Below are 26362 nucleotides of genomic sequence, written 5' to 3'. Positions count from 1 at the left end.
ATGTGGTGGCGTTTGTGGTTGCGCTCATTCCTGTACGATACAACTTGTTATACAGCAATCTCTGAAGCGCCAACGCAAAGGTTCGACTTACGCATAGTCTGCCGGAACGCATCTCTTACGTAACTCGGGGGATGCCTGTATCTTATCCTAAGGATACTTAACTCAAGTTAGAGATTGCGAGCAAACACATCGTAGTGCCGTAAATATCAGCCCCTCTAGTCCTTACGCAATAGTTTAGCCGTTTCCATGCGGCCACAGCGGCCGGATGAATCACCTTTTCGCCTGTTATGCATAATAATTCTATCATCGTAACACCTCTTTTGCTACTCGGTGGCAGATGATTTCTTTTACAATCTTTGAGCTCATACTTGAATTAATAATATATGTAAATATCACGATACGATTCCGTCCGATTACATAACTTTTCTCTTATTGATCAAAAAAAAATATTGAGAAAAATCAAGTAATTTTCATTCTTTATAATTAATTACTCCACGGTTATTTCCCACAAAACATGAATTTTATATTTCTGCCCAATTTGCGGCAAGAGGTTCCAAACCCAAATGGCCCGCCACATCCAACAATGGTATCACAAGCTAAATACAGTGTGAGAGCCCCTAGTTGGTGATTTCGGTCGTTTAAATTCCAATTTATACATAATAATTTTGCCTCGTGATCTACTCAAGATCATTTCAATCAACGTGAGCAAATTAGATAACACGGCTAGGACAATCTGTTTGAACAACTGTTATCATTAATAAATATTCCTCATAACATTCCACGTTAATCATGTTCACCGAGTGTATGTAATTAGTAATTTTTCGAATATTCCGAGTTAGGAAATAAAATGTGAAGATCATAATAATGCATAGGCAAGGGCCATCATTTCATGCATTATTGTCGACATTATGGTCGCTTTATTAACTTCAAATGCTATTTATAGATAAGTAGAATATTTTGAGAAATCAAATTGCGTAAAAATACACAAAACAGCATATGTATTCTGCGTTTGGCTCGAAATCATGATACGATACGCTCCCAGGCCGAGTTTAAAGAGCAAACGCTTTTTGCCTTTCATTTGTGAAGGGCTCCAAGTTACCCATACGAGTTAGCTCCGCCCCCAAGTACGCAACGCCGAGCTATGAAGGAACCCTAAGCCGCATTGTTCGACAAGCAGGGATACTATTGAAGCATTCTTATATTTCCTATCCGCAGGGAGACTTTCCTTTCCTATCGACTAATGTTAATGTTATGCTTGAGATCCCTGTATTTATATAAATTGGAAAAATTGTCAAGTAGCCTTTTTGTGATGCCTTCACAAGGCGCCTAAAAGACGCATGTAAGCATGAAGAAGATAGGCACCTTATATGCGACTTGTGTGTGCCTTATGAAGGCAGTTCCTTGCCTTAAAAAAGGCACCTTTAAGGCAGTGTCTTACGTGGGACCAACTTTTAATTGAACCGCTTCAATGGCCACCCTCACTATTGTGCTGTTACCCTTATAGTCGTATTGTACGGCAAGCAGGGATACTATGGAATCATTCTCATATTCCCTAACCACAGGGAATGCTTCCCTAAGCAGTTACTAACCACTAATGTACAGATGCCCACATAGCAAACAAAATATCTTCTAGATATCTAGAAAATATCAGCAATGTCTAGAAACATTTTAACACCACCTAGGTGGTATCTTCAATGTCGTGGATGTTATAAAATCAACTAGATGTCTAGCATATGTCATTTTGAGCAGAGTCTCTTTATCTACATTTTTTTGGTTAAATATAGCCTTCCATGGTAATGTGTTATCATGTCAAATCATCATAGGAAAAGGATTATTTCTGAAAACGTCTAAATGCTTGGATCGATTCAGATAAAGATATTGCAATGAGTCACTGACAACAAGACATTCGTCAAAGACTCTCAACTATGTGCTTGTACTACTCTGTACTATGTGCTTGCCTCAACTATGTACCCCAGTACCTAGTCAAGTGAATAAGGCTGCGCCACTCAGCAGCAGTAAAGCCATAGCTGAAATGTCCATCTTTAAAGCACTGCATCCACTCACTTTACCTTATCAGTCCCTAATGCTATCTTGTACTGTGGTAAAACTCGTTCCCTTCATATTTCCATCCGGAGAAGTTTCATCAGCACTCCACTACCCAAGAACATACACCGACAACCCCCATGACATCTGCCCACTCAAACAATTGTGAAGTATTAAACATGGCATGAGCCTGCACCGAGATTGGTAATGTATTTTGCATTTGCTTTCGTGTTCCAAATTCATTTGTTCCCAGTAATTACTGCCAGGAACCAGAATATTTCAGAATTATTGCAATTGCAAACCCTTTTAGTCGCCTCTTACGACAAGCAGGGATACTGCGGAGGTATTCTCGTATCCCCCACCCGCAGGGAATGCTTCCCTAACACCTAAAAACCTTGCATGCTACCAACAACAATGAAAAGTGATTACCTTGATTTCTATTAACAATAATTCTACCCAGGTCTTCAACTGCGAAAATACAATTAAAAGGCATAGTCAAGATCAACATTCACCAACATCACTATCGTAAATTATTACTACCCATTAATGAACCCAACCATTCTGCAACTTATGTGTATGATGAACTGAACCCAGTACCACCTTACTCTGACAAATGAAAAACTCTATCAGTTCAAAATTGTCAAATAAGGCTTTCAACAGCTTTAAAAAGCAGAGAAGACTTGGCCGATTGTAAGTGAAAGTTCTGCATCCGCAAAGGTCTGCATTGAGTAACTTTGTAATTCCTTAAGTTTTTGTGACTATTACCAATTTCAAATTTTAATAACAAAGAAACAGTCAACGTAATAAATAGTTTTTGTTATTACAAACCCTTTTAGTCGCCTCTTGAGGCCGTTCTACACGGCACACAGAATTGCGCAGTCTGACGTACGTGTGAAGTTGCAATCAAAATTGCGTCATCTAAAGCGGTGAATTGCTAGAACACATGCGAGAATGCGTGGAGCAGGGATACTGCGGAGGTATTCTCGTATCCCCCATCCGCAGGGAATGCTTCCCTAAACAGCTAAAAACCTTGCATACTACCAAACAACAATGCAAAGTGATTACCTTGATTTTTATTAACAATAACTTTACCAAGGTCTTCAACTGTGAAAATACAATGAAAAGGCATTGTAAAGGTCAACATTCACCAACACCACTATCGTAAATTATTACTACCCATTAATGAACCCAACCATTCAGCAACTTATGCGTATGATGAGCAGGCCCAAGTACTTAAACTACCTTACTCTGACAAGTTAAAAAAATCTATCTAGTTCAAATGTTGCTAAATTAGACTTGCAACAGCTTTGAAATTCAGACAGACTTGGGCGATTACAAGTGAAATTGAGTAACTTTGTAATTCCTGAAGTTTTCGTGACCATTACCAATTTCAAATTTTAATAACAAAGAAACAGTCAACGTAAGAAATAGTTTTCGTTATTGGAAACCCTTTTAGTCGCCTCTTACGACAAGCAGGGATACTGCGGAAGTATTCTAAACCCCCATCCGCAGGGAATGCTCCCCTAAACAGCTCAAACCTTGCATGCTACCAACAACAATGAAGAGCGATTACCTTGAATTTTATTAACAACAATGTTACCCAGGTCTCCAACTGTGAAAATCCAAAAAAAGGCATTGTCAAGATCAACATTCACCAACATCACTATCGTAAATGATGACTACCCATTAATGAACCCAACCATTCAGCAACTTATGCGTATGATGAACAGGCCCAAGTACTTAAACTACCTTACTCTGACAAGTAAAAGAAATCTATCAGTGCAAATATTGCTAAATAAGGCGTGCAACAGCTCTAAAAGCAGATAGACTCGGCCGATTAAAAGTGAAGCTTTGCATCCGCAAAGGTCGGCATTGAGTAACTTTGTACTTCCTGAAGTTTTTGTGACTCTTACCAATTTCAAATTTTAATAACGAAGAAACAGTCAACGTAATAAATAGTTTTTGTGAAAGTTTCGCATCGCAAAGGTCTGAATTTAGGAAATTTGTACTTCCTGAAGTTTTTGTGGCTGTTACCAATTTTAAATTTTAATAACGAAGAAACAGCGTAATTAATAGTTTTCGTACTTGCAAACCCTTTTAGTCGCCTCTTACGACAAGCACGGATACTGCGGAAGTATTCTAAAATACCCCGTCCGCAGGGAATTTTCTCTTAGACAATTACTACTACATAAATGCTCACCCAATGAAAATTGATACAATTTTTCATCTCGAGGACAATTAAATGCAACTACGGTATTCAATTGTGAAACGTCATAGCAAAGGAATACTTTCAAATGACTAATTCACAATACGCATGGTAGTTACAACTGATAGCAATATCGATCACATGACTTGCATGAATTCCCTTCCAATGTAAGATATAACCATGAAGGAATAACCATGTTACAAGGAAACATGGCATGACGCATTAAATAGTTACTTATATCTTCACCTTTACTTGTCTTCAGTCGTATCACCACTCCCTTGGTAGAAGTCGTCCAGTAAAAGAAGGTTGCTCACACAGATAAAAGTATTGTAGCGAAGTATTAATAAGGTTTATTTTGTGAAGCAGATATGAAGGTGAGATTTCTTTATTTATAACAATCAATAAACACTTTATCAGCAAAATAAGCCAATGGTTGTTTCATCTTTTGGGGTGGTATGTTTAAAAGAGTTCAAATTAAGACCACTTTATTTTCTTCCACAGTATTTTGGTTCATTCCTCTCCTATTCTACCAAACAATAAGGTAGGACAGCAGTGAAGTCGAGAGATGCACACCATGGGATTTCTCTCTTGATGCTCAGCTGTATGCAGGAAGGGCAGGAATGCTTCATTATCATTACATAGCCTCTGCTGCCCATGCATTGAGATGAAGGCCTTCTGCCGCTGCACTTCTGTGTTAACATCCATATGTCACTTCACAGCCTCGAGTTGAGCCTCAGGAAATTTTACAGGCACACCTCTCTGCAGTGTATTCAAACACTGTTTGGATAGACAGAGGGAAGAGATTTCCTGTTACCCTAGTTCGCCTCTGCTCTGCCTTTCACGAATCCCAGGAAATCTAGCTGAAACAACAAAGTAAATTATGCAAGACAATAATTAGACAAACGAGCTGGATAAACTAAAAATGATTTCCTTAAATATGGCATGGCCAAAAGAGGATGGCAAAAAAATGATGATACCCATTAAGCATATTAGGATATTTAATATTTTTCTAATGTAGGTATACCACAGTTCAAACAAGTTAAGATCCCAGATGTAATTTCACAGCTGACACTGATTTGACTACACAACCACTGACCACTTCTAGCCACTGCCTAGAGATGGCACTGATTTGTGCAGTAGGGGCCAGTCATCAAACCATTTTTTTCGTGATTTAAAGTTTGACATATGGAAAAATGTAGCCCGAGGAACCAAATGAACAGAAAAAATTTTGTTCCTATAAGTTGACATCCTGCAGTGATGCCAGGGCCATTTGTGCTTAGCTTAGGACACCCGCAACACATAACCTCTTTATATTCTGCTTTGGTGATAAAATGTTCTGATTTAAATGTTTTTTTTTGGCCAATTTTGCACCAGTCATGCCTGAAATTGTCAAGGTAGGTGACATAGATCCAATACCAACTGCTTTTTATACAACCACCGATTTGAAAATGCAAAGAAACGTAAAAAACTTTAAAATATGTTACGGGACATATTATCTTAATTATATCTTAATTGAAGGCAACTTACTGTGCTCGTATGGGCATGATCACACTAATATGACCCTTCCGCTTACATAATACATACAAACAATTATTCACTATCCTCCAATTGCAAGAAATTATTCTTCATAACTGTTTGTTTCTGAATTCAGCCTGATATTTTGCAGAAATATAATCTTCACAGCTACAGCAACAGAGGATATCATTTCCAATTTAAAAATAATGCACTTGAAATTCTGATATCTGTACATGCAGGTAATGAGCCACTTTAAATAAAACCACTTTTCCACAAGCCTAATATCCAGCTCATTCTTATCATCCTGAGGATATGCAACACCCCTAGAATCGTATGCAGAGCTGGAAAGCATATGTTTAAGGAAGTATTGGCTACTTCAACCATTTCGTGCTGGAACCTAATGTAGGGAAAATCTACCACTTTAAACCGCGATGGCACGCGAGGGAAAAAAAAATTCCTATTCGGCACACTGCGGTCCCCTCGGTTCAACACTTAATCTAATCTACTATTTCTGAGCCCTTTTCAAGTTACAGTCCGCAAATATGAAAAAGAATCTTTGTATTACATTTTACTTCATTACGGTCGAATCCCCGCCGGCTCTATCTATTGCTATGTGTTCATGAATATGCCATAAATACCTCTCTTTATCAATAAGGAATCAAAACGCCAGGCATACGACTCCCGACCATGAGTGAGCCTGATAGACATTATATACTGGAAATGCTTGACAGTGCAAGTGAAGAGGAATTTGCAGATTTCAGTAAGAGCGACGAAGAGGAATGCGACAGCACCATTTACCAGTCAGACCACGAGTCATTTTCTGAGGAAAGTGAGGACGAGCAACCGCCTGCGACAAGAGATTCTTCCTTCAAGGGAAAAAACGGTGTGACGGAGTGGTCTGCTGTGAAGTCATCAAAAAGATGCAGAATTCAGCGATGCAATTTGCTGACACGTCTACCTGGACCTGTGGGTAACGCAGGAAATGTATAGGATATTTAGGGTTCTTGGCAAATTTTTTTCCAGATAAAACAATATCAGATATTGTATCCATCACAAACATAAAAATTCGAAGTGTGCAGGGTAGATTTCTGCGTCAAAGGGATACCAAGGAAACGGACCTGAAGGCACTTTTGGGATTGTTGTATTTAGCTGGGGTGCAAAAGTCCAACCATAAAAATATTTTTGATCTGTGGAGAGCTGATGGAACAGGAACAGAATATTTTAGACTTGTAATGAGTGTAAATAGATTCAAATTTTTGCTGAGAATTCTGAGATTTGATAATATTGACGAAGGAAATGAATTGAAGAAAAACGACAAGTTTTCACCAATTAGGGACATATTCGAAACTATTGTCAGTAATTGCCGGAATAATTATAGTATGAGTGAAGCAGTTTGAGTAGATGAGATGCTTCCACAATTCTGGGGTGGATGCAGTTTCCGCGTTTACATGCCGAACAAGCCGTCTAAGTATGGGATAAAAATATTGTCTGTTGTGATGCGAAAACATTTTACACCGGTAATACGGAAGTGTACGTTGGAAAACAAAACAAGAGGCCAGATAAAATTGATTACAAGCCAGACTAAGTTGTAAAAAGACTGGTTCAGTATATTTATAACACTAGAAGAAATGTCACCCTTGATAACTGGTTCATGTCCTACCCGTTAGCACTTCATCTTCTGAAAAATGGTCTAACAACAGTAGGAACGATAAGAAAAAATAAGGCAGAGATTCCACCCATGTTTATCGCTAAGCCGAAAGATAGAATAGTTGGAAATAGTATTTTTGGTTTTCAAAAAGAAATGACGCTAGTGTCATACAAACCTAAACCTAACAATGTTGTATTGCTCTCGTCAACAATGCATCGAGATGACATTGTGGATCCACAAATAAATAAACCTGAAATTGTAATGTATTACAACTCCACAAAAGGTGGTGTAGACGTATCAGACCGTTTACAGTCCATTTACAGTGTCTCTTGCATATCATGCCGATGGCCGCTAAGAATATTTTTTACCTTGTTGAACATTGGCGCGATCAATGGCATTGTTATTTACAAAGCAAGCTCAGGGAAATCGGTCAGTAGGAGGGAGTATTTGAATACTCTTGTTAAACATTTGACTAGAGATAACATGCTGAAGAGGGAGAAAAAGCAAAATATCAAAATATCTGTGCCACTCCGGCTACGGGAAATATTGGGTTTATCTGAGAGAGGCGATAACATGAGATGCCATGCTGATGGCCGATGTGCTTACTGCCCATCTAAAAAAAAAAAAAAAAAAAAAGATTAACCAAGACAGCATGCAATACGTGTAAAAAATCTCATTTGCCGTTTGCTGTGTTTTCAACTGAGTTGATGACTGATTGCGAGTTGTAACTAGCAATGTTTTTCTCGTATTCAGAAAATTTTCTTACTTATTCTCTATGTTGCTATCTTAAAATGCACATGATTCTTATGTTAAACAGTTTTTCAACAGAACCTGTCAAATAAATGTTTTATATAGTTCTTATTAGTGTTTATTTAGCCGTATACAACCAGTCGATCTTTTCCCCGCCCCGCGTGCTACCGCATCACAATAAAAGAGCGTGCTACCGCGGGATAAGAATCTCTTGAAAATTTTATGCACTCCCTTTTCAGAAGCTTTCTTGCACTGACAGAAGGCAGAGGTTTGCACCCATCCTAAGGCTGGGACCCAACTCAGGGGACAAAGATCCCCTTCGTTCCGAGTCGAATTATTTTGTCTTAAAATTAACGCTGAAGCTTTTCGATTAGCGATAGCAAGCATAACATTCATATAAAATATCCGCCGCAATATCACAGCAAATAATGCCGCTGAGTGTTTATAATCAGTTTGATTTAGTGACACTAGAAGACTGCTTCTTTCCCTTGCCTGACAAAGCTCGTAATGAATCCACTACGAATTCAACGAGTGAGATGGACTAGTGGTTAAGGTGAAGACTTACCATGGCAGCAATGTTTTTTTGTAATTTATAATATTTTTCTATTCCACATTGACAGATTTCGGACTAAACGGACTTCCTTTGATGTTAATACTAGAACTTCACTTGAAACTCTCAATCCTCAATACCCTCATGCCACAAAGTGAAGCATCGACTGTGACACTCCCTTTTAAGAACCCTTCTCGGACCGACAAAAGGCAGAGGTTCGCAACCATCCTAAGACTGGGACCCAACTCAGGAGGACAAAGATCCCCTTCTGTCTGAGTCCGCAATCAAGTGAATGAAGAGGTCGCGTTTCATTTATTAGCATGTATTTGTTGCTCCCATTGATTTTGGAAAATATAAAATTAATTCCCTACATTTTTAAGAGCAAGAAGAAATTTCAAACTTAGTCCAAACGTTCACGCTAATGGATTTAGTGTATTTATCAATTCCACATCGACTGATTTGGGACTAAATGGACTTCCATTGATATTAATATTAGAACTTCACTTGAAACTCTCAATCCTCAATACCCTCACGCCACAAAGTCACGCAGTGACTGGTCGAGCCAATGCGATCATTTTTGGTGTCAGCCGAGCACAACCTTCTCTCTCCCACCTATCACAATTTACTCCTGGTTTTGGGATAACTTTCGAGAATTATAATGAAAAAACTAGAGATGGGTCGCATAGCAAAGGGTCTAGCCGGTTAAGATGGCGAAAAGTGCCCCCCAATGTTTTGAAAAAAAATATACACTTGAAGTGCATCAAAAATTATGTTTCCCCGAAGTTACAGGCCTTAACAATGGATTATAACCCCAAAAAAAATGGAAAACGATTTTCATTTTTATTTAACTATATCTCCAGTTTTTATTTAACACATCTTGGTCCGGCTCCCTTTAAACTAGACTAGCCATTGGGGCCGGTCATATTTTATGCCATAGGCCTCAATATATGTTCACACTATTATAACGTCCATAAAAAAGACGTCAATGAGAAAAACTTTCACAAAAACAAACAGTAAAGCTACCTGAAGACGCACAAACCGGAACTAGGTCGAAATAGTTCCAAATAAATCCGTAGAGGTCAGCAGGAGACTGCACTGCATGAAAACGTGAAAACGTAAAAACGCATGATCAGCACATAAGCGCTGGTGGCGGAAACTCGTAAAAACACATGTGTGGACCATAATGTGTTAAGTAAAATTGTTATCTTGATTTTAAAATGTAAATACAAAAACTTTCTACCACCGCAACTTTTTTCAAAATTATCAGAATGAAAACTAAACTTTTACTAAGTTTGAAATATTCAAAATTAATTAAAAAATTTAGGAAACAGTAGACACGCTGAAATAAATATATGTTGTTACCCCTACATCAAAGTATATTCCTAAATTTTTTCAAATTTTTAAAATTGGTGGAACACCGTGAAAAACACGAAAAACTGCTTTGCGCCATTTGCATCTATGTATTCCAGGAGGAAATTTGAATTGATTGTTGAGAGCAACGATTGTTGATCAGTTTGTAATATTATTGATTAACTCCTTAACTGGGGAGAGCAACTATAGTCGCAAGCGGACTCCACCCCCCATGTGAGGAGCGCGACCATAGTCACACATGCCGTCACGTCGCAAAATGTTACGCGGAGAAGGCATGAATATTCATTCTTTATGCATCATTGCATGTTTTTTGCTTTGTCAGAGGTTCTATAACAATATATTTTAAGTATATTGCCATTTATGTGCAATGGGTTTACTATTAATTTTTTTTCGAAAAGGGCATCTCCGAAAATCGGTGGATCTGCTCCCCACCAGGTGAAAGATAAGGAACTTTCTGCCCCCAATCAAGGGGTTAAGGCTACAGATTAGCATAAACAATTCCCATCACATTTAGATTAGTCGTAATTACTGGTTATAACCATACTGCTAAGCTTTAAGTTCGTCTCCAAGCTTAGAGAAATACAATGACTTCATCTCTCCTGGCTTTAATGTGCAACTTCGGAAATCAGCCAAAATCCTGGCCTGGGTGAATAAGAAAATTAAATCAAGGTCTAATCAAGTCAAGGTCATTAACTCAAGCATCAATCCGTGGAAAGAAATGATACTCTTCCTTCCGTTAGCCTCCCCATATTTTACTGCTGGCTTTACAAAATGCTTGGCAATTGCATAAAATAAAAGATGTGAAGCCAATGGATCTTCTTGTGTACCATCGCCATGTGGTCTGTAACTATATGGAGACATATGGTAATACTGCTGAGCCTGGTGGGAAAGGGAGTCCATCTATGAATAGTAAACTTGACTCAAATCATGACGGCTTGAATCATAGGATTGGAAAGCAAGGGCAGCAAATTTGCTGTGTCCCATGTCACAAAAATAACACTTTTTAATGTAAAAATATGCACTTTATAATTGCATGTCAAGTGTTAACCTGGATATCTCTCTTAATAGTACCCTACCTTGGTTTGACAAGGTTCTAACTGACCATCAGCTGGTTTTGAGAAAAACCTTGTCAAAATTTAAAACTGCTCTATTTCTATTATTACTAGGTATTTATTTTTGATTTTTGGCACATACACTAGTGATCCACTAGATACACTAGTAATTATTACTTTAAGAAAATATGGTATTCATTTTATTTTTATACAAGTTTATATAAGTAATAAAATAAGTAAAATGCAGTTAGAACCTTTTCACACCAAATATTAGTTTTTTCTCCTTGCTGTTGGAACTTTGTCACTGTTCTAAATCTGTTATTATTTTACATAGAGGAATAAAAACTGGTGCAATACATAGAGAAACATAAACTTAGCTATTTTGAGTGAAAACACCAAATTTTGCAAAAATGTTAGTTAGAACCTTGTCAAACCAAGGTATGCAGTTAGTTAATAACTGTCTGAAACTAATGTTTTGCCAGTTACCATTGAGTTCCTTATAGTAGTGGATTTACCTAGTATTCCACTTTTAGAACACCCCGTAATTTAAATTTGGCAAAAGATACATTGTTTTTTTTTCTTTCACATATTGTTCTCATACGTACTTTTATCTACAATAGGTAAAAATCAGGTCAAAATTTGCATTTTTCTAACCTTCGGCATGTATGGGATTGAACACTCACCTCTCGAAAAAGCTGCCATCCACCCCACCGTGCTGGAGAAGGAAAGGTGTGTCTAAATCCCCCCCTGGAAGGGAAGTCAGTAATGAGAGAAGCAAGCAAGCATTCCATCACCACCTCCATCCCCCTCTGATTAAGGTGGACATGATTACCTTTATCCATATACCTGTACGGAAGAAGGAAAGGAAATGAAAACAACCTTCATTGGGCATTGGAAAAGCATATGAGAATGAAATACTAACCTCTCAAAAAATGTGTCGTCTACCCCACCGTGATCGACAAGAAAAGGAGTTGTGATATCTACGACCCGGATCCCCCCTGTAAAGGAAGTCAGTTATGAGAGGAACAGTTAACGTCATCCAGCATACGTCAGTGCGAATACTGTGTAATACCTTACATCTGTAATACCGGTGTAGCCACCGTCCCAGCGCCAGTACATGTCTCCTGTATATGACATTACGCCACATAGCTGGCGCTGGAGGTATTGCCAGGAAGGTAACTGCAGGGGCCAACACCCGCAGCTTCATTATTAATCGATGTATATCGGCCCTCAACGTTCGATATACGCAATCCTGGATGAAAGGGGAGAAATAATACGTTATTCTCCGCGAGAGAGGAGTTGGAGTCCACTGACGCTCTCTTTCACCGAAAAGTTGAAATAGGAACACTTACATTCCGGAGGTCGTTCGACCCGATAAGGACAATCACAGGCCTCACAAAATATCCATGGTCATCCACGAGTCTCCTCAATTGGATGACTTTCTGCCCCGATACACATAGGCCGATGCGGGCAGGGCGAACTGTTGTAAGAAATCACAGGGGATGAATGTGAGGAGATGTTAATCGAGAAGGTATTTCATCATAGTACAAGTATGTACTTACCTCCCTCCAACCGCCACCCTAAATGCTTACCCAAGTGCACTACGTGTGAGTCGCCCAAAAGCTGATCACCGAACAGAACGGGCCCTTCCTTGGTCCGCTGCTGAAATTATAATAATAATAATTATTATTATTATTTATTCGACGTTTAACACAATACAATGCAATAGTCTTCGTCAAAATCAATGAAATACTAGAGCTAAATAATACAATTACTAGTACTGCATTCAAGAAATTCATTCATAGAGTAGAAAGCTTGGCTACATATCCATAGGTGGAGACAACGCTTAAACTCTCGTAATGAACAGTCTCTGGCCTCTCAGGGTAGGTGGTCAAAAAGGCACAGCTTTACATGGTCAAAAGACTTGCTTGTTGTTGACAGCCTACATTGAGGCTGAATGAGATTTTATTTTTTAGCCTAGTGTGTCATGATGGTGAACGTCACAACCAGTTTTATGGCTGTGCAGGTTCATTTTTACATTTATAAGACATTTAAATACAGTAGACTCTCGTTATTACGACGTTCACTGGGCCAAAAAATCGGAGGTTCGTAATAACGAAGTGCGTAAGAACGTTTATTTTAGGAATCGTCGAAAGAAATAGTGTATTATAAATGATATAAAATACGCGGAAATATATATAAACAGGAAAATTCGTTTCAGTTTTTCAACAGAGGACTGCTCCATGACGCAATCGAGGGTTGATATCTTCCCAAACACATGAACTCTGATGTTCAAACTAGATGCATCCCAAGACCTTGTCAAGGTTGATAAAATTACAGTCTGGCCACTGAGAGTTGTACAGTAACAGACAATGGTCTGGGTAGGGGATAAAGGGGCTAGGTAAGAAAGGGAAACGCTTACAAAGTGTTCCATGAAGAAAAGAACCAGAAGGGACGACGACCGTGAAGGACCTAGAGGAATAATTACTTGTTCTTGTGATTTGAAGAATGGGCTTATTTTGGTGGATCAGGCTTATTTCAGTGCTCGTTTATGCATTTGACAACGTTGTATGACTAGGCGAGGGTGTGAGGTGCGTTTGGGGGACAGCAATTGGCTCTAAACCGTGCTGGCGCAGGATTATCCGCCCCTCCTATTGTGCCGTAATCGGACAACTCTCGCCAGCCGGACTGCATGTAAATTATCAGGGAGTACGGTTATCCTGCGGGATGCAACACTGCATTACACGTATGCGCTAACTCACGATTGTGGCGAACTAATCTAGCGTGGCCTACGATGCATCCGGAGCCGAAAAAATAGCTCCCCGCGGTAACGAAGAACGGGCGAAACGCTGAACAGTTCCTAAATTCACACCAGATTCAATGATACCTTATTTAGATCGTGATCACAGTGAGAGTTTCCCAGCGCCACACCGCATAGGCCAAATCGAAAGGCGCCGAATTTGAAATTTGAAAGTTTTGAATGCTCGTATCTCCGAAAAATCGTACATCGAATGTGTATAGGAAGAGGATTGACTGTACATCCAATTTACTAACTATGAGTGAGCCACCACGACTTCACAGGAATGAAGGCTGTTATATGATGTAGCACGTAAACTGAATAAAGAACCATAATTGACGCTCTTTGGCACAGTACACGAGAATAACTTAAACGTGGCGCGATTATTAAAAATTAAGTGCAGTGAATATCCACCTAAATGCCGTGACTTGTGCGTGTAACTTCGTAATAAAGTTCATATTGTAACCGCCGGAACCGGGACTTAGGTTCGTAATTTCGTAAAAACGAAAATTTCGTAATAACGTTTCTTATACTATAGCTTGGATAGGCCTTTTCGACGGGACCAACGATTTGCTTCGTAATAACGAGAACTTCGTAACAACGTTGTTCGTATTAATGAGAGTCTACTGTATATGTTGACCATACAATGTCATTATGCCTTGGAGAGCAGCAGGGTTTGCGAAAGTTCACAAAATGCTATCCACTGCACTGTTTGTGTTGTTGAGACGCAAATGACATTTGCATGCGACCTAGCCCCCCACTATCCTCCACCCCTTCCCCCACTTCTAAAAATAGAAAATAAAAGAGAGGAAATGTAATCCAAAAAGCGTTTTACGTATCTCATGGAGAAGCAAAAAAAGGGACACGTACGGAGAAAAGAAATTGCAAAGTTTGCATTGCGTTCTCGCAGCAATGGGAAGGAATGGGTTAGCTGCTGTAGTGGTACAGTTACAATCGGTTTGGGACCATCTGTCACAAGAAGTTGTGCAAAACATGGGAAAACAGTATTGGAATTGACATTTTTTGCAAAAACGTCACTCGTGCTGACAAATTATACCACCGTACGCTGTTAGATAAAATAATGAAATCACCCTATGAGCCACATCTAGGCTGTTTGGCCAGGTGTGAACAATCATGAATAGGCAGCATGCAGTTGGATTCCCACTTGCTCACCACATGATTGAAAAAACATCATGCATGCTAACAAGTTATACTGCCACACACTGTTGGAAATGGTAATATTTTGATGCTATCCCTTCAATTTAGAATGATTCCACCAGCTATTTAAACAATTTTAAGAAAATCAACAATATATATGTCATTGTAATTGATGGTTACCTGCGTATCCATCCAACACTTCTATTGTTGTTGCGAATTGTAGTGACCAATTTTCATCTTCAACTTATACAAATGGAAAAAATTGCGCAGCGTTAAGGAGATAATGTGAAGTGGTTCAGTTTGGGGCGTTAGCAAATAATGAGAGGGGAAATCCTATTGGGTTAGGGTTCCAGCACGGGAAGTGAGTGGCTACAGTTAAATAAAATAAACCAAGTGAAAAGGGGCCCTGGGATTTGGGATTGGAGTAAAGGAGGAAATGCCACTGGTTAGAGAAGGCTTAGTACTTGGTTATTGAGATGTCAATGACGCACAGTGGTCCCAATTTGGAGGAAGCTGGAAAATAATTATAATGTCGTCATTTCAAAAATGAAATTTGGTAGCGGATTTCAATCACTTGAATCCCATTTCGGCATTATTTTTATGTTATCCCTTTATTTCAAAAATATTTGAGCTATTACTCAAACAATTTTAAGAAAAAAACTATAGTATAGCGGTCATTGCGAGTCATTTAGAACAATCAGGGGCTTCTCTAAAACAAAATGGTGGAGACATAAAAAAATCCCTAATTTTAATATTAAAAGTGCAGCAGGTTAGCTCCTTATTATATTCATACAAGAACAATCAATGACTTAGGAACTACTTTGAGGCATAACCCAGAAAATGGCCACTTTAGCAAAGTTAACAAAATCCTTATATTTATCGCAGAAACATGGTTCAAAGACGAACAAGATTGCTTTAAAAGCAGGAGTGCAATGAAAACAATCATTTCTTGATGATGGGATAGACTGATTGATTTTCAAATTGCTGTCAGAGCGGTCAATTGTGGGGAAGGAGGCCCCCGGCTTGGAGGGTTGAAGATGAGGCCCAGCAAGGGTGAGCTCGTCCAGGAAAGGGTCCCGGATTAGCAACCTTTCGGATTGCTTGGGCGAATGCACATGGTAGGGAGGAAGAAAAAGTACGTTCACCACACTCTGCCGTGCCAACATACTAGATACGTTCATAGCAGTGAAAGGGTTGAAGATAATGAAACATACAAGTAATTGATTTTTTTGCGCACTACTAATTTCCGCTGATAGCTTTGGATTTGAGAAGAAAAGTCTCGCACGTATTTCCACCATTTGTGGTACCACTACCTGCTTTAGGAATGTCTATTATAAGACCCAATCTTGTCCTGAAATTCTGCTGCAATTCTTCGTGAAAAAGGTTTGAAATTACAAAACTAGATTTAAAGAAGTGCCAATTTTCCAGTCCCACTGACTTCATACACATTTTGTTAAAAAGTGACACTTTCATATGCATAAATCAACAACACTTTTAGGATGAAATATTAACAAAATTTTAAGTACCGTAGACCATAACATGAAGGTGTAGAGTAAGAAATTTTTGGGCATGGTTTTATGATATAATCACTGAAAACCACCGATCTGCTGGTTTTATTCTGGAAAAATACCACTTTTTCAACACCTAATTATGAAGGAAGACACCTCATGGTGGCCTGATAACACAGGCCAACAAAAGTTTTTTTTTTTTGGAGCCGGGAGTTTTTGAGCTGGTATTTACAATATGCGTGGTGTTGAATCCAAATATGTTACCTGTTTTTATGTAACAGCTTTACTTTTTTAGATACCGCAAATTTTATGATTAGAGTCTTTTAAATATTTGATATTTTTCAGAAATTTTTTTCAAATTCAAAACAATTTATAAAAAAAACTAATTCATAACCACTATGCAGTATTTACTTTGAAAATCAACTTTTTACCATAGAGAAAGGGGTTGGGGAGGATTTGGCGTGTTAGAAGAAGGGGAGACAGGCGTAGGTACAAGTGGAGACAGTGGGAAAAGATCCAACTAAGGGATATGGAAATCCGCGGTGGAAAAGGACCCAATTCATAACTGTGGAATAACGACATGTGGGAAGAATCACAGAAAAGTGGAGCAGAGTAAATAAGGGGGATGTGGTAAAAAGATAGCGTGTCCTTGAAAATGGAGAGGCGGTAGTAAGTAGGTAAGGGGATTCCCGAAAGCAAATGGTCAAATTCTCAAAGGTTTTTAAGCCACCTCTAAAAATGAGCTCATATCGAAGAAGCTGTGTAAATCACTGTGATGTGTTTTGTTACATTTTTGGGGAATATACTTTAAAAGAAAATATGAAAAACATTACAGACTTCGTGAAACGCGCATGCCTGGGATATTTCGGTGCTCAGCTTGGTGACCAAGCTAAAAAGTGAGCACCGTACGTTTTGTGTAAAACATGTACATAACATCAGCGGTAGTGGACTACAGGAAAAAGGAAAAGTTTAAAGTTTGGTGTGACAATGGTTTGGAGAGAACCTACAAACCATATTGATAACTGTTATTTTTGCATGGTAAATGATTCGGGAATTAGTCAAAGCAAATCGCCATAATTGGAAATATCCATATTTACCTTCAGCTAGACGCCCAGTACCCTATTCAGAAGAAATCCCGATTCTAATATTTCAGGCATTACCAGATTCGTGTGAGGATAAATATGAGCTATGTGAACACATTCTTGATGTTATTAACAATAGTGGTAGTGACTGCGAGGCAGTATCAACAAATCCTCAACTATTTAATCATGATGAACTAAGCAACCTTGTTAGAGAATTGAACTTATCAATGGAAGCATCTGAACTACCAGCTTCAAGGATTCATGAAAAGAATTTGATGGAACAAGGTGCAAAAATTAATTTTTATCGCACAAGGGAAAAGGATTTGCTACTCTTCTTTACTCAAGAAGACAATCTTACTTTAGACGTTAGAGGTCTTCTGAAAGGAATTGAACTACCGCATCATGAAGCTAGTTGTTGGGATCCAGGTGCCGGCGGAGAGAGTCAACTGAGGCGGCTGACTAACGGAGGCGGCCGAGCCGGTGCGTCATCACCTGCCGTTGGCATAAAAGGCCGTGGCCCGGCATGACGGAGGCAGTATACCACTCGACGTCAAGCCTCGATGTAACGGAGTGAAAATAAATTGTTGAACACGGAGTTGGTGTTATATAATTAAAAGAACCCTACATGGTGGCAGCGGTGCCAGGAACGCAGCAGCGAGATCCACATGGCGGAAGGCAACAGCACGTTCGTGCTAACAGCAGGCGTGACGGCGCCCTCCCAATTTTCTTTCGTGGCGGAGGATTGGCCGCGATGGGCGCAACGTTGGGAGAGATACTGGGTTGCGTCTGGGCTGAAGAAGCAGAGCGACGAGGAGCAACTGAACATGCTGGTGTACGTGATGGGCGAAAAGGCGGAAGACGTACTGCTTAGCCTACAGCTGTCAGCAGCGGATAAGAAGAAATACAAGAAGGTATACGAAGAATTCAAGAATCACTACATGGAACGGGTAAACGTCGTATACATGAGGGCGAAATTTAACCAACGCTGCCAGAAGGAGGGAGAAGCTGTGGATGAATTCATCTCAGACCTGTATCGCCTCATACAATATTGCGAATATGGGTCACTCCAGGACGATCTTTTCCGAGATCGAATTGTGGTCGGAGTCTACGACGCGAAGCTGTCGCAAGCGTTGCAGATGGATCCGGGCCTAACACTGGAAGTGGCTCTACGGAAGGCACGTCAGGCGGAAGAGGTGCAGCGCCAACAGGGGCTGCTGAGAGGCACCCAAGGGTCAACGCATCGCGGAGTGGAATCAGACTATGAGGTTAGTGAAGTAAAGAAGAGGACTAAACCAATTAGCGGCAAGCACCAGAGGTGCGGCAGATGCGGGCGTAGTCCTCAACACGCGTTCGCAACTTGCCCCGCGAGACAGTCAACGTGCCACGCGTGCAGTAAGAAGGGTCATTGGAGAAAAATGTGTAGATTGCGGAAATCCGTGGGGACCGTCATAGTCCAGGACGAAGACGACGAAGAAGATATTTATTACTTGGGAATTGTAGATACTAATGTAGAGCCATGGTGGGTCACAGTCACGCTGAATGGTGTCGATATTAAATTCAAAATAGACACGGGGGTAGACGTAACAGTGATAGGGTCCCTCGTGGTTGAAGATAAATTGCAAGGAATTAAATTAACCCCTACGTCTAAACGACTGGCAGGCATAGGTGGGACGAACTTTTGTGCGAAGGGAAGTTTCGAGGCTAGGCTGCAGTGGAAGGAAAAATTATGTGATGAAACAATTTACGTAACTCCCGGGGGCAGAGAGGTATTGCTGGGGAGGCCAGCTATTCAGAAGTTAGGAATATTAAAATGGGTCGGGGTGACTTCCTTACGTAACGGGGCACCGGAGAAAACATTCCCTGCGTTATTTAATGGACTAGGAAAAATGGAGAAGCGGTATGAAATTCGATTGGAAGATAATGCAAGACCATTTGCAGTGACTACTCCGAGAAGAGTGCCAATTCAGCTATGGGAAAAGGTAAAGGAAGAGCTGAAACAAATGGAAGAAGAAGGCGTCATATCCCCGGTTGACGAACCAACAGAGTGGTGTGCACCGATGGTCGTCGTTCCCAAGTCAGATGGAAAAGTAAGGATATGTGTCGATTACACGAAGTTAAATGAAGGAGTACGCCGAGAACGACACATGCTACCAGCAGTGGATGAAATTTTAGCCCGTCTAGGTCAAGCTAAAGTAATGAGTAAACTCGACGCCTGCAGAGGGTATTTTCAAATACCGTTAGAAGAAAAGAGCAAGAAATTGACGACGTTCATCACGCCATTCAGAAGATATTTCTTCAACCGCGTCCCAATGGGGTTGGCGTCATCGGGAGAACATTTTCAGAAACGAATGTCGGAAACATTAGCAGGTTTAGAAGGTGTTGCCAATTTACTCGATGATGTCCTAGTGTTTGGTGAAACGAGGGAGCAGCACGACGAGCGCCTGGAAGCCGTGTTGAGAAGGCTTCAGGAAGCAGGAATCACCCTGAATTATAATAAATGCAAATGGAGAGTAAACAAATGTCGATTTTTAGGACATGTAATCTCGGCAGAAGAAGGATTACTTCCTGACCCGGAGAAGATAGAAGCTATCCGCGAGATGGAAAGACCCAAGACAACAGAAGCGGTGCAGCGTTTTCTGGGTATGGTTCATTACCACTTAAAATTTTTGGATCACCTGGCAGACATGACGCAACCATTACGAGAATTATTATCTTGCAAGGGGAAACTTCCTTGGACTGAAGTTCACGATAAGGCATTTGCAGCGATCAAGAAGAGGCTCACTGAAGCGCCCGCATTGGGGATTTATGATCCAAACAGAAAATGCAGAGTGTCGGCAGATTCGTCATCGTATGGTTTGGGGGCCGTTCTAGAGCAGAACCAAAACGGGGTGTGGAAAGCCGTAAGTTTTGCGTCCCGATCCCTAACGGACACGGAACAAAGGTACGCGCAGATAGAAAAAGAAGCGTTGGCTTTGACTTGGGCGTGTGAGAAATTCACCTCATACATCCAAGGATCCCATTTCATTTTAAGGACGGATCATAAACCATTAGTGCCATTATTGAGTACCAAACCATTAAGTGATTTATCCGCGAGATTGCAAAGATTTCGCATGAGACTTCTGGGCTACCAGTACACTATTGAGCACGTTCCTGGTAAATTGTTTTATACCCCAGATATGCTTTCCAGAGCACCACTGGCCAGGAGACCACGGGATGAGGACATAATTATGGCAGAAAAGGATGAAGTGATGGTGAAAGAAGTAATAAAGGCTCTACCAATGTCAGACACCAGGCTGGAAGAAGTCAGAGAAAAGCAAGAAAGAGACGACGTCTTAAAAGAGATAAAGCAATACGTTCGTAATGGCTGGCCTGCGCACAAAGAAGACCTTGAGCTGCCGCTGCGGAGATACTATGAAGAAAGAGGATATCTCAATGAGGGAGAAGGATTGCTTATGCATGGACACAGAGTTGTTATTCCGAAGGAGTTAAGGAGGGAGATGCTCGATAGGTTACATAAAGGTCATCTAGGAATAGGGAAATGTAGGGAAAGAGCACGAGATGCAATTTGGTGGCCAGGAATATCGGCAGACATACAAAACGCAGTTGAAAAATGCGAAGAATGTCTGGAGAGGCGTCCACAGCCCGTTGAACCCCTGATGCCAACTGCAGTTCCGGAAAGACCCTGGATGATGGTAGGAATGGATATCTTAACCGTCCGCAATCAGAGCTTTTTAGTTGTTGTAGATTATTTTTCCAGATATCCGGAGGTGACGAGGTTAACAAGCACTACCGCAGCAGCAGTCATCGGAAAAATCAAAGCGATTTTCGCTAGGTTTGGGATCCCAGAAGTTGTTAGATCCGATAATGGGCCACAGTTTAGAGGAGAAATGTTGGAATTCGCCAAAGAATACGGATTCCGGCTAATAACGAGCAGTCCATTATTAGCGAGAAGCAATGGCCAAGCAGAGTCAGCGGTAAAAATAGTTAAAAACATTTTACTGAAGGAGAAAGACCCAAATTTAGGATTACTTGTCTACAGGTCAACACCCCTGGAAACCGGATATAGCCCAGCAGAGCTGTTAATGGGAAAAAAATTACGCACAAACCTTCCCATTTCTTCATACTCATTGCAGCCATCGTGGCCGAACCTGAGGGAGCACCGGGGAAAGATGGGAATAAAGAAAGCGAAGGCTGCCGAGAAGTACAATAGAAGACATCGAGCTCAACCGCTGCCCGAGCTGAAACCACGAGACCGAGTTTGGGTGACTGATAGGAAACACTACGGGAAAATCGTCAATAGACGCAACGAGCCGAGGTCATACGATGTGGAAGTTGACGGCAGCGTTGTTCGGAGAAATCGAGCATTCCTCGTAGCGGCCAAATCGGTGGCGCAGAGCAGCGGGTCCAGAGCGGGGGAATTCCATCGGGGTGAAATAATGACAAGAAGCGGGCGGGTGGTGAGAAAACCAATATGCATGTGTGAGAGATAAGAGGCTAACACTTTTCTTTCTTGCAGAGAAGGGAGGGTGTTGGGATCCAGGTGCCGGCGGAGAGAGTCAACTGAGGCGGCTGACTAACGGAGGCGGCCGAGCCGGTGCGTCATCACCTGCCGTTGGCATAAAAGGCCGTGGCCCGGCATGACGGAGGCAGTATACCACTCGACGTCAAGCCTCGATGTAACGGAGTGAAAATAAATTGTTGAACACGGAGTTGGTGTTATATAATTAAAAGAACCCTACACTAGTGATTGGCGTTTGTTCATTGATAGCTCCAAGCGCACCTTAAAATGTGTTCTTCACAATGTCAACAAGTTTGGCTTAATACCAATCGCTCATTCAACTGAAATGGAAGAAGAATATGATACAATAGCTTTTTTCTTATAGAAGATAAAATACCAGGGATATCGCTAGGTAATCTGTGTAGATTTAAAAATGGTGAACTTTCTTCTTGGGTAGCAATTTAGCAACACAAAAATCCTTATTTCTTTTGCCTCTGTGATAGCAGAGACAGACAAACCACTGGATTAAGGAGGAGTGGTCAAAGAGATAAAATTTAATTGCTGGGTAAAAACATTATTGCTGAGTCTCGGGAGAACGGGAGGAAAGTCACCTTACCGCCCCTTCATGTTAAACTAGGCCTAATGAAGCAATTTATAAAGGCTCTTGACAAGGATGGACCATGCTTCGGCTACATAAGAATAAAAATGCCACATATAGGTATAGAAAAACTTAAAGCAGGAATTTTTGATGGGCCACAAGTCAAACAACTAACAAAGGATCCTGCTTTTGTCAAGTAAAAGAATGAGATTGAAAAAAACAGTTGGCTTTCATTTGTTGAGGTAGAAAAAATTTTTCTGGTTTTCTGGTAAAAAAAAACACAAACTGAATCACAAACTGAAACGGTAGAATTATCTCGAGCTGGTAAACAATATGCTCACTAACTTTAAATCACTAGGATGTAATATGAGCATAAAAGTTCACTACCTATACAGGCGCTTTGACTGTTTTCCTGAAAATTTAGGCGATCAAGAGAAAAACATGGTGAAAGATTTCACTAGGAAATCAAAACAATGGAAGATCGCTACCAAGGAAGATTGGGTAACCATATGATGACAGATTACTTCTGGTGCTTAAAACGAGTGTTTCAACAAAGTGCACGCAAGAAAATCACGCAAATGAAGCATCCGAAGTGTTGAGTGACATTTTTACGTCTTTTCTTTTAAATTGTGTAATTTCATTAAAAATGTTACTATTTATATTCAATTGTATTTTAAAACTATTGTAATTGTAGGTGATTTAACATTCCTATACATAAATCAAGTCTTTATATTTAGTGGGTTTTATCATTTATGTAATTATCCCAAATCGTCATATTGAACATTTTTTTGCATAAGTAACAACATATCTGTATCTTGAAAACTAGAGCTGATAGGAAAAAACTAACATCATATTTGGATTCAGCACCCCAATTGCACTTGAAATCAGCTTTAAAAGCTCCGGCACCTAAACCACTGTTGACCTGTGTAATTTTTACAGAGCAATTAATAACCTTTTAATGTAAGGGTTAAAAACTCCCTAGTTCATCCCATAGCTGGTAGTGGCTAAACAATATATTTTATTGCTCCATGTGAAATGGCAGACAAACTTACCCATACTTCAGGTCTGGTTGCAGACACAGGAAGCTACACCTCTGACGGTCTCCATCCTATCAGGCTGACCAGGATCCTTCAAAGCTGACTATTTTAACATCTATATGACACAACACCTCTGCTTTTCCTTGTGACCACACAGCTCGGAGCACTAGATAAGAAATGAATAATATTAGAACCAACTGAACTTATAAGAGTAGAAGGCCCTACTTCCTTGAACTGTGTGCACAAGTCTGCAGCAGCCATGGAAGGAAACTCAACATGTTATACAAATTATGCCAACAAACTAACTTTGCATTTCTTTAAAAACAAAAGTGAACGACCAACAGAAATGTAAATTCCAGTTGCAACAGTCAAGTAGCTGCAATTCTAGAAAAAACATGGCAGTCGTGGGACTGCCGTTGGACGTGATAACTTTTTATTTGAAAACTTTTGGACATTGATTGATGTTAATATATGTACAAGAAGCCTATGCAACAAACTGGATTACAAATATAAACTCGGAAAAGCCAAATTACTTACAGAAATTCAAGAAAATATTTTTTATAACTACTGCTATGAACAAAATTGACCATGTATTGTCAACACTAAACGTAGCAATTCTTTCTGCTTCAGAATATATTTTCATACATGACGAATGAGCAAATTCAAAACTCTTTAATCCCCTCTCCTTCGTTAACAGCTAGGCGGTGACGATTTTGAGGTTCAGTTTATTTTACTTTTATCAGTTTATTTACTTACTTTATCTAAAGTTCAGTTTATTTTACCAATCCGAAAAAAAGTGCGCCAGATCAAAATAAGAAGTTTTCACTTCAAAACTGTTCTGCAAGTGATTCCTTATCTATATTTCTTCAATATATAGTCATAAAAACTCATCAAATTTTATGGCACAACATTCAAACCTATTTTCAACACCCTCTACTAATAAGCTACTCAAATTGAACGCATTAAAAAAAAATCGAGTCTCAAGTCCACGCCTTTTACCCACCTACAAAAGTTCTCAGTGTGACATAAGAAGGTTATCACTTCAAAAGAATTACATTACAAATATTTACACATGTAAAATTGTTGTGTTGTAAACATCCAGTATCCATTTTTACTGGATTTTTTTTTTCGAGCATTTACTTACCACCTAAACTGATAAAAGTATGATAAATTGGATTATATACCAATTCTTAAGAGGTCTGTGAAAGTGGTTTTATTTTTTGCTTAAATTCGTGCTAATTGAATGATAAATAGTGGTGAATGATAAAATGAATGGTAAATAACGGTTCTAAAAAGTTAAAAAAGTGTCACCATTGGCAACAAGTTTGATGGACTCACAGAGGTCTTCAACTGAGCCTCCAAATCCAGGATAATCACCTCTGGTGTCTCCCCCAATTTCACTATATCCGAATACTACTACAATTCACTATATTCACTAAAATATGAAACAAGCATAATGAGAGACATCATCAACATATGTATGCACGAAGATAAAACAATGAAGCGGTGTAAAACCTGGGAACATAATAAAAAATTTCTTTCCTAACCTGCTATTCACCGAAGTTATGAATTCACCCGTGGCAGTTGTGATTTTGGGCCCTGTCTAGCACAGGTGTCTCAGCATCCTAAAATTGTAAATAATAAATTGCCGGGGATAAATTGTTTCCGAGTAAGGTAAATTTAGAATTTGGTGGAATAGCATGGACTAAAATAAGTATCCCTCTAGTCTTATTATCAAGTAGGAATAAATGGTTGACTCACATAAATAGGGCATTGCGCCTCCATCTCCCAAGAAACAAAAAGGAGACATTTTACACTAATGTTTTTACGAATGAAGAAGTGGGATAAGTAACAAAATGAAAATTTTGTTATCTAAATCTGCCATTCACCTAGGTTCTGTATTCACCTGTGACAGTTTTGACTGTGGAGACCCGCCCTCCACAGATGTATCAGCATCCCAAAATTGGGAAAACTTAATTAACGGGAATGAACTATGTTTCCGCATAAGGAAAAGGTAGAATTTGGGTGATTAGCATTGACTAAAGTAAGTATCCCTCTAGTCTTATTATCAAGTGAGAACAAATGGTTGACTCACATAAATAGGGCATCCACCTCCTCCTTCAAAACAATTGGTGTTTCCTCCATTCCAACTGAATCCCTATCCTTACCCCTGAAAGAAAAAAGGCATTTTTAACCTATGTTTGTTCAAATGAAAAATGAAGAAGTTCAATAAAATCCAAGCACTTATTCACAACTCTCCTCTTCTCTTTCTGCTGTATATTAACTCACCAGAGGCAATGGCGATGGTGGGGATCCCTTCTTCCTCGATATCTCGGTGCCCTAAAATAACTAAAATTAGCACTTTAACTTTCAATGTCACAACTTGAAACAGTTCTTCCTTTACCTACCCCGCGGCATCTGAGGTAGTTGAGACTCCAATCCCTGGTTGTAAGTAAGAGGATTATGTCATCCATGTTTCCCTAACAGAGTATAAAGAAACCCAAAGTCAGATATTTGCGTATATTGATTCGGGAAAGTTATAGGTTGAT

At 39.8% G+C, this 26362-nt stretch overlaps 1 protein-coding gene across 1 annotated transcript; it reads left to right on the top strand.

The window, feature by feature from the left end:
• Positions 1 to 18345: 18345 nt before the first annotated feature.
• Positions 18346 to 22170, top strand: LOC124172958 (uncharacterized protein K02A2.6-like). Its single transcript, XM_046552486.1, has one exon. It carries the CDS (start codon positions 18346 to 18348, stop codon positions 22168 to 22170), a length of 3825 nt encoding a protein of 1274 aa, XP_046408442.1.
• Positions 22171 to 26362: the final 4192 nt, after the last annotated feature.

Source organism: Ischnura elegans, assembly GCF_921293095.1.
Source record: "Ischnura elegans chromosome 13 unlocalized genomic scaffold, ioIscEleg1.1 SUPER_13_unloc_3, whole genome shotgun sequence".
NCBI classification, from domain to species: Eukaryota; Metazoa; Arthropoda; class Insecta; order Odonata; family Coenagrionidae; genus Ischnura; species Ischnura elegans.
This window is presented reverse-complemented; position numbering and strand designations above follow the sequence as displayed.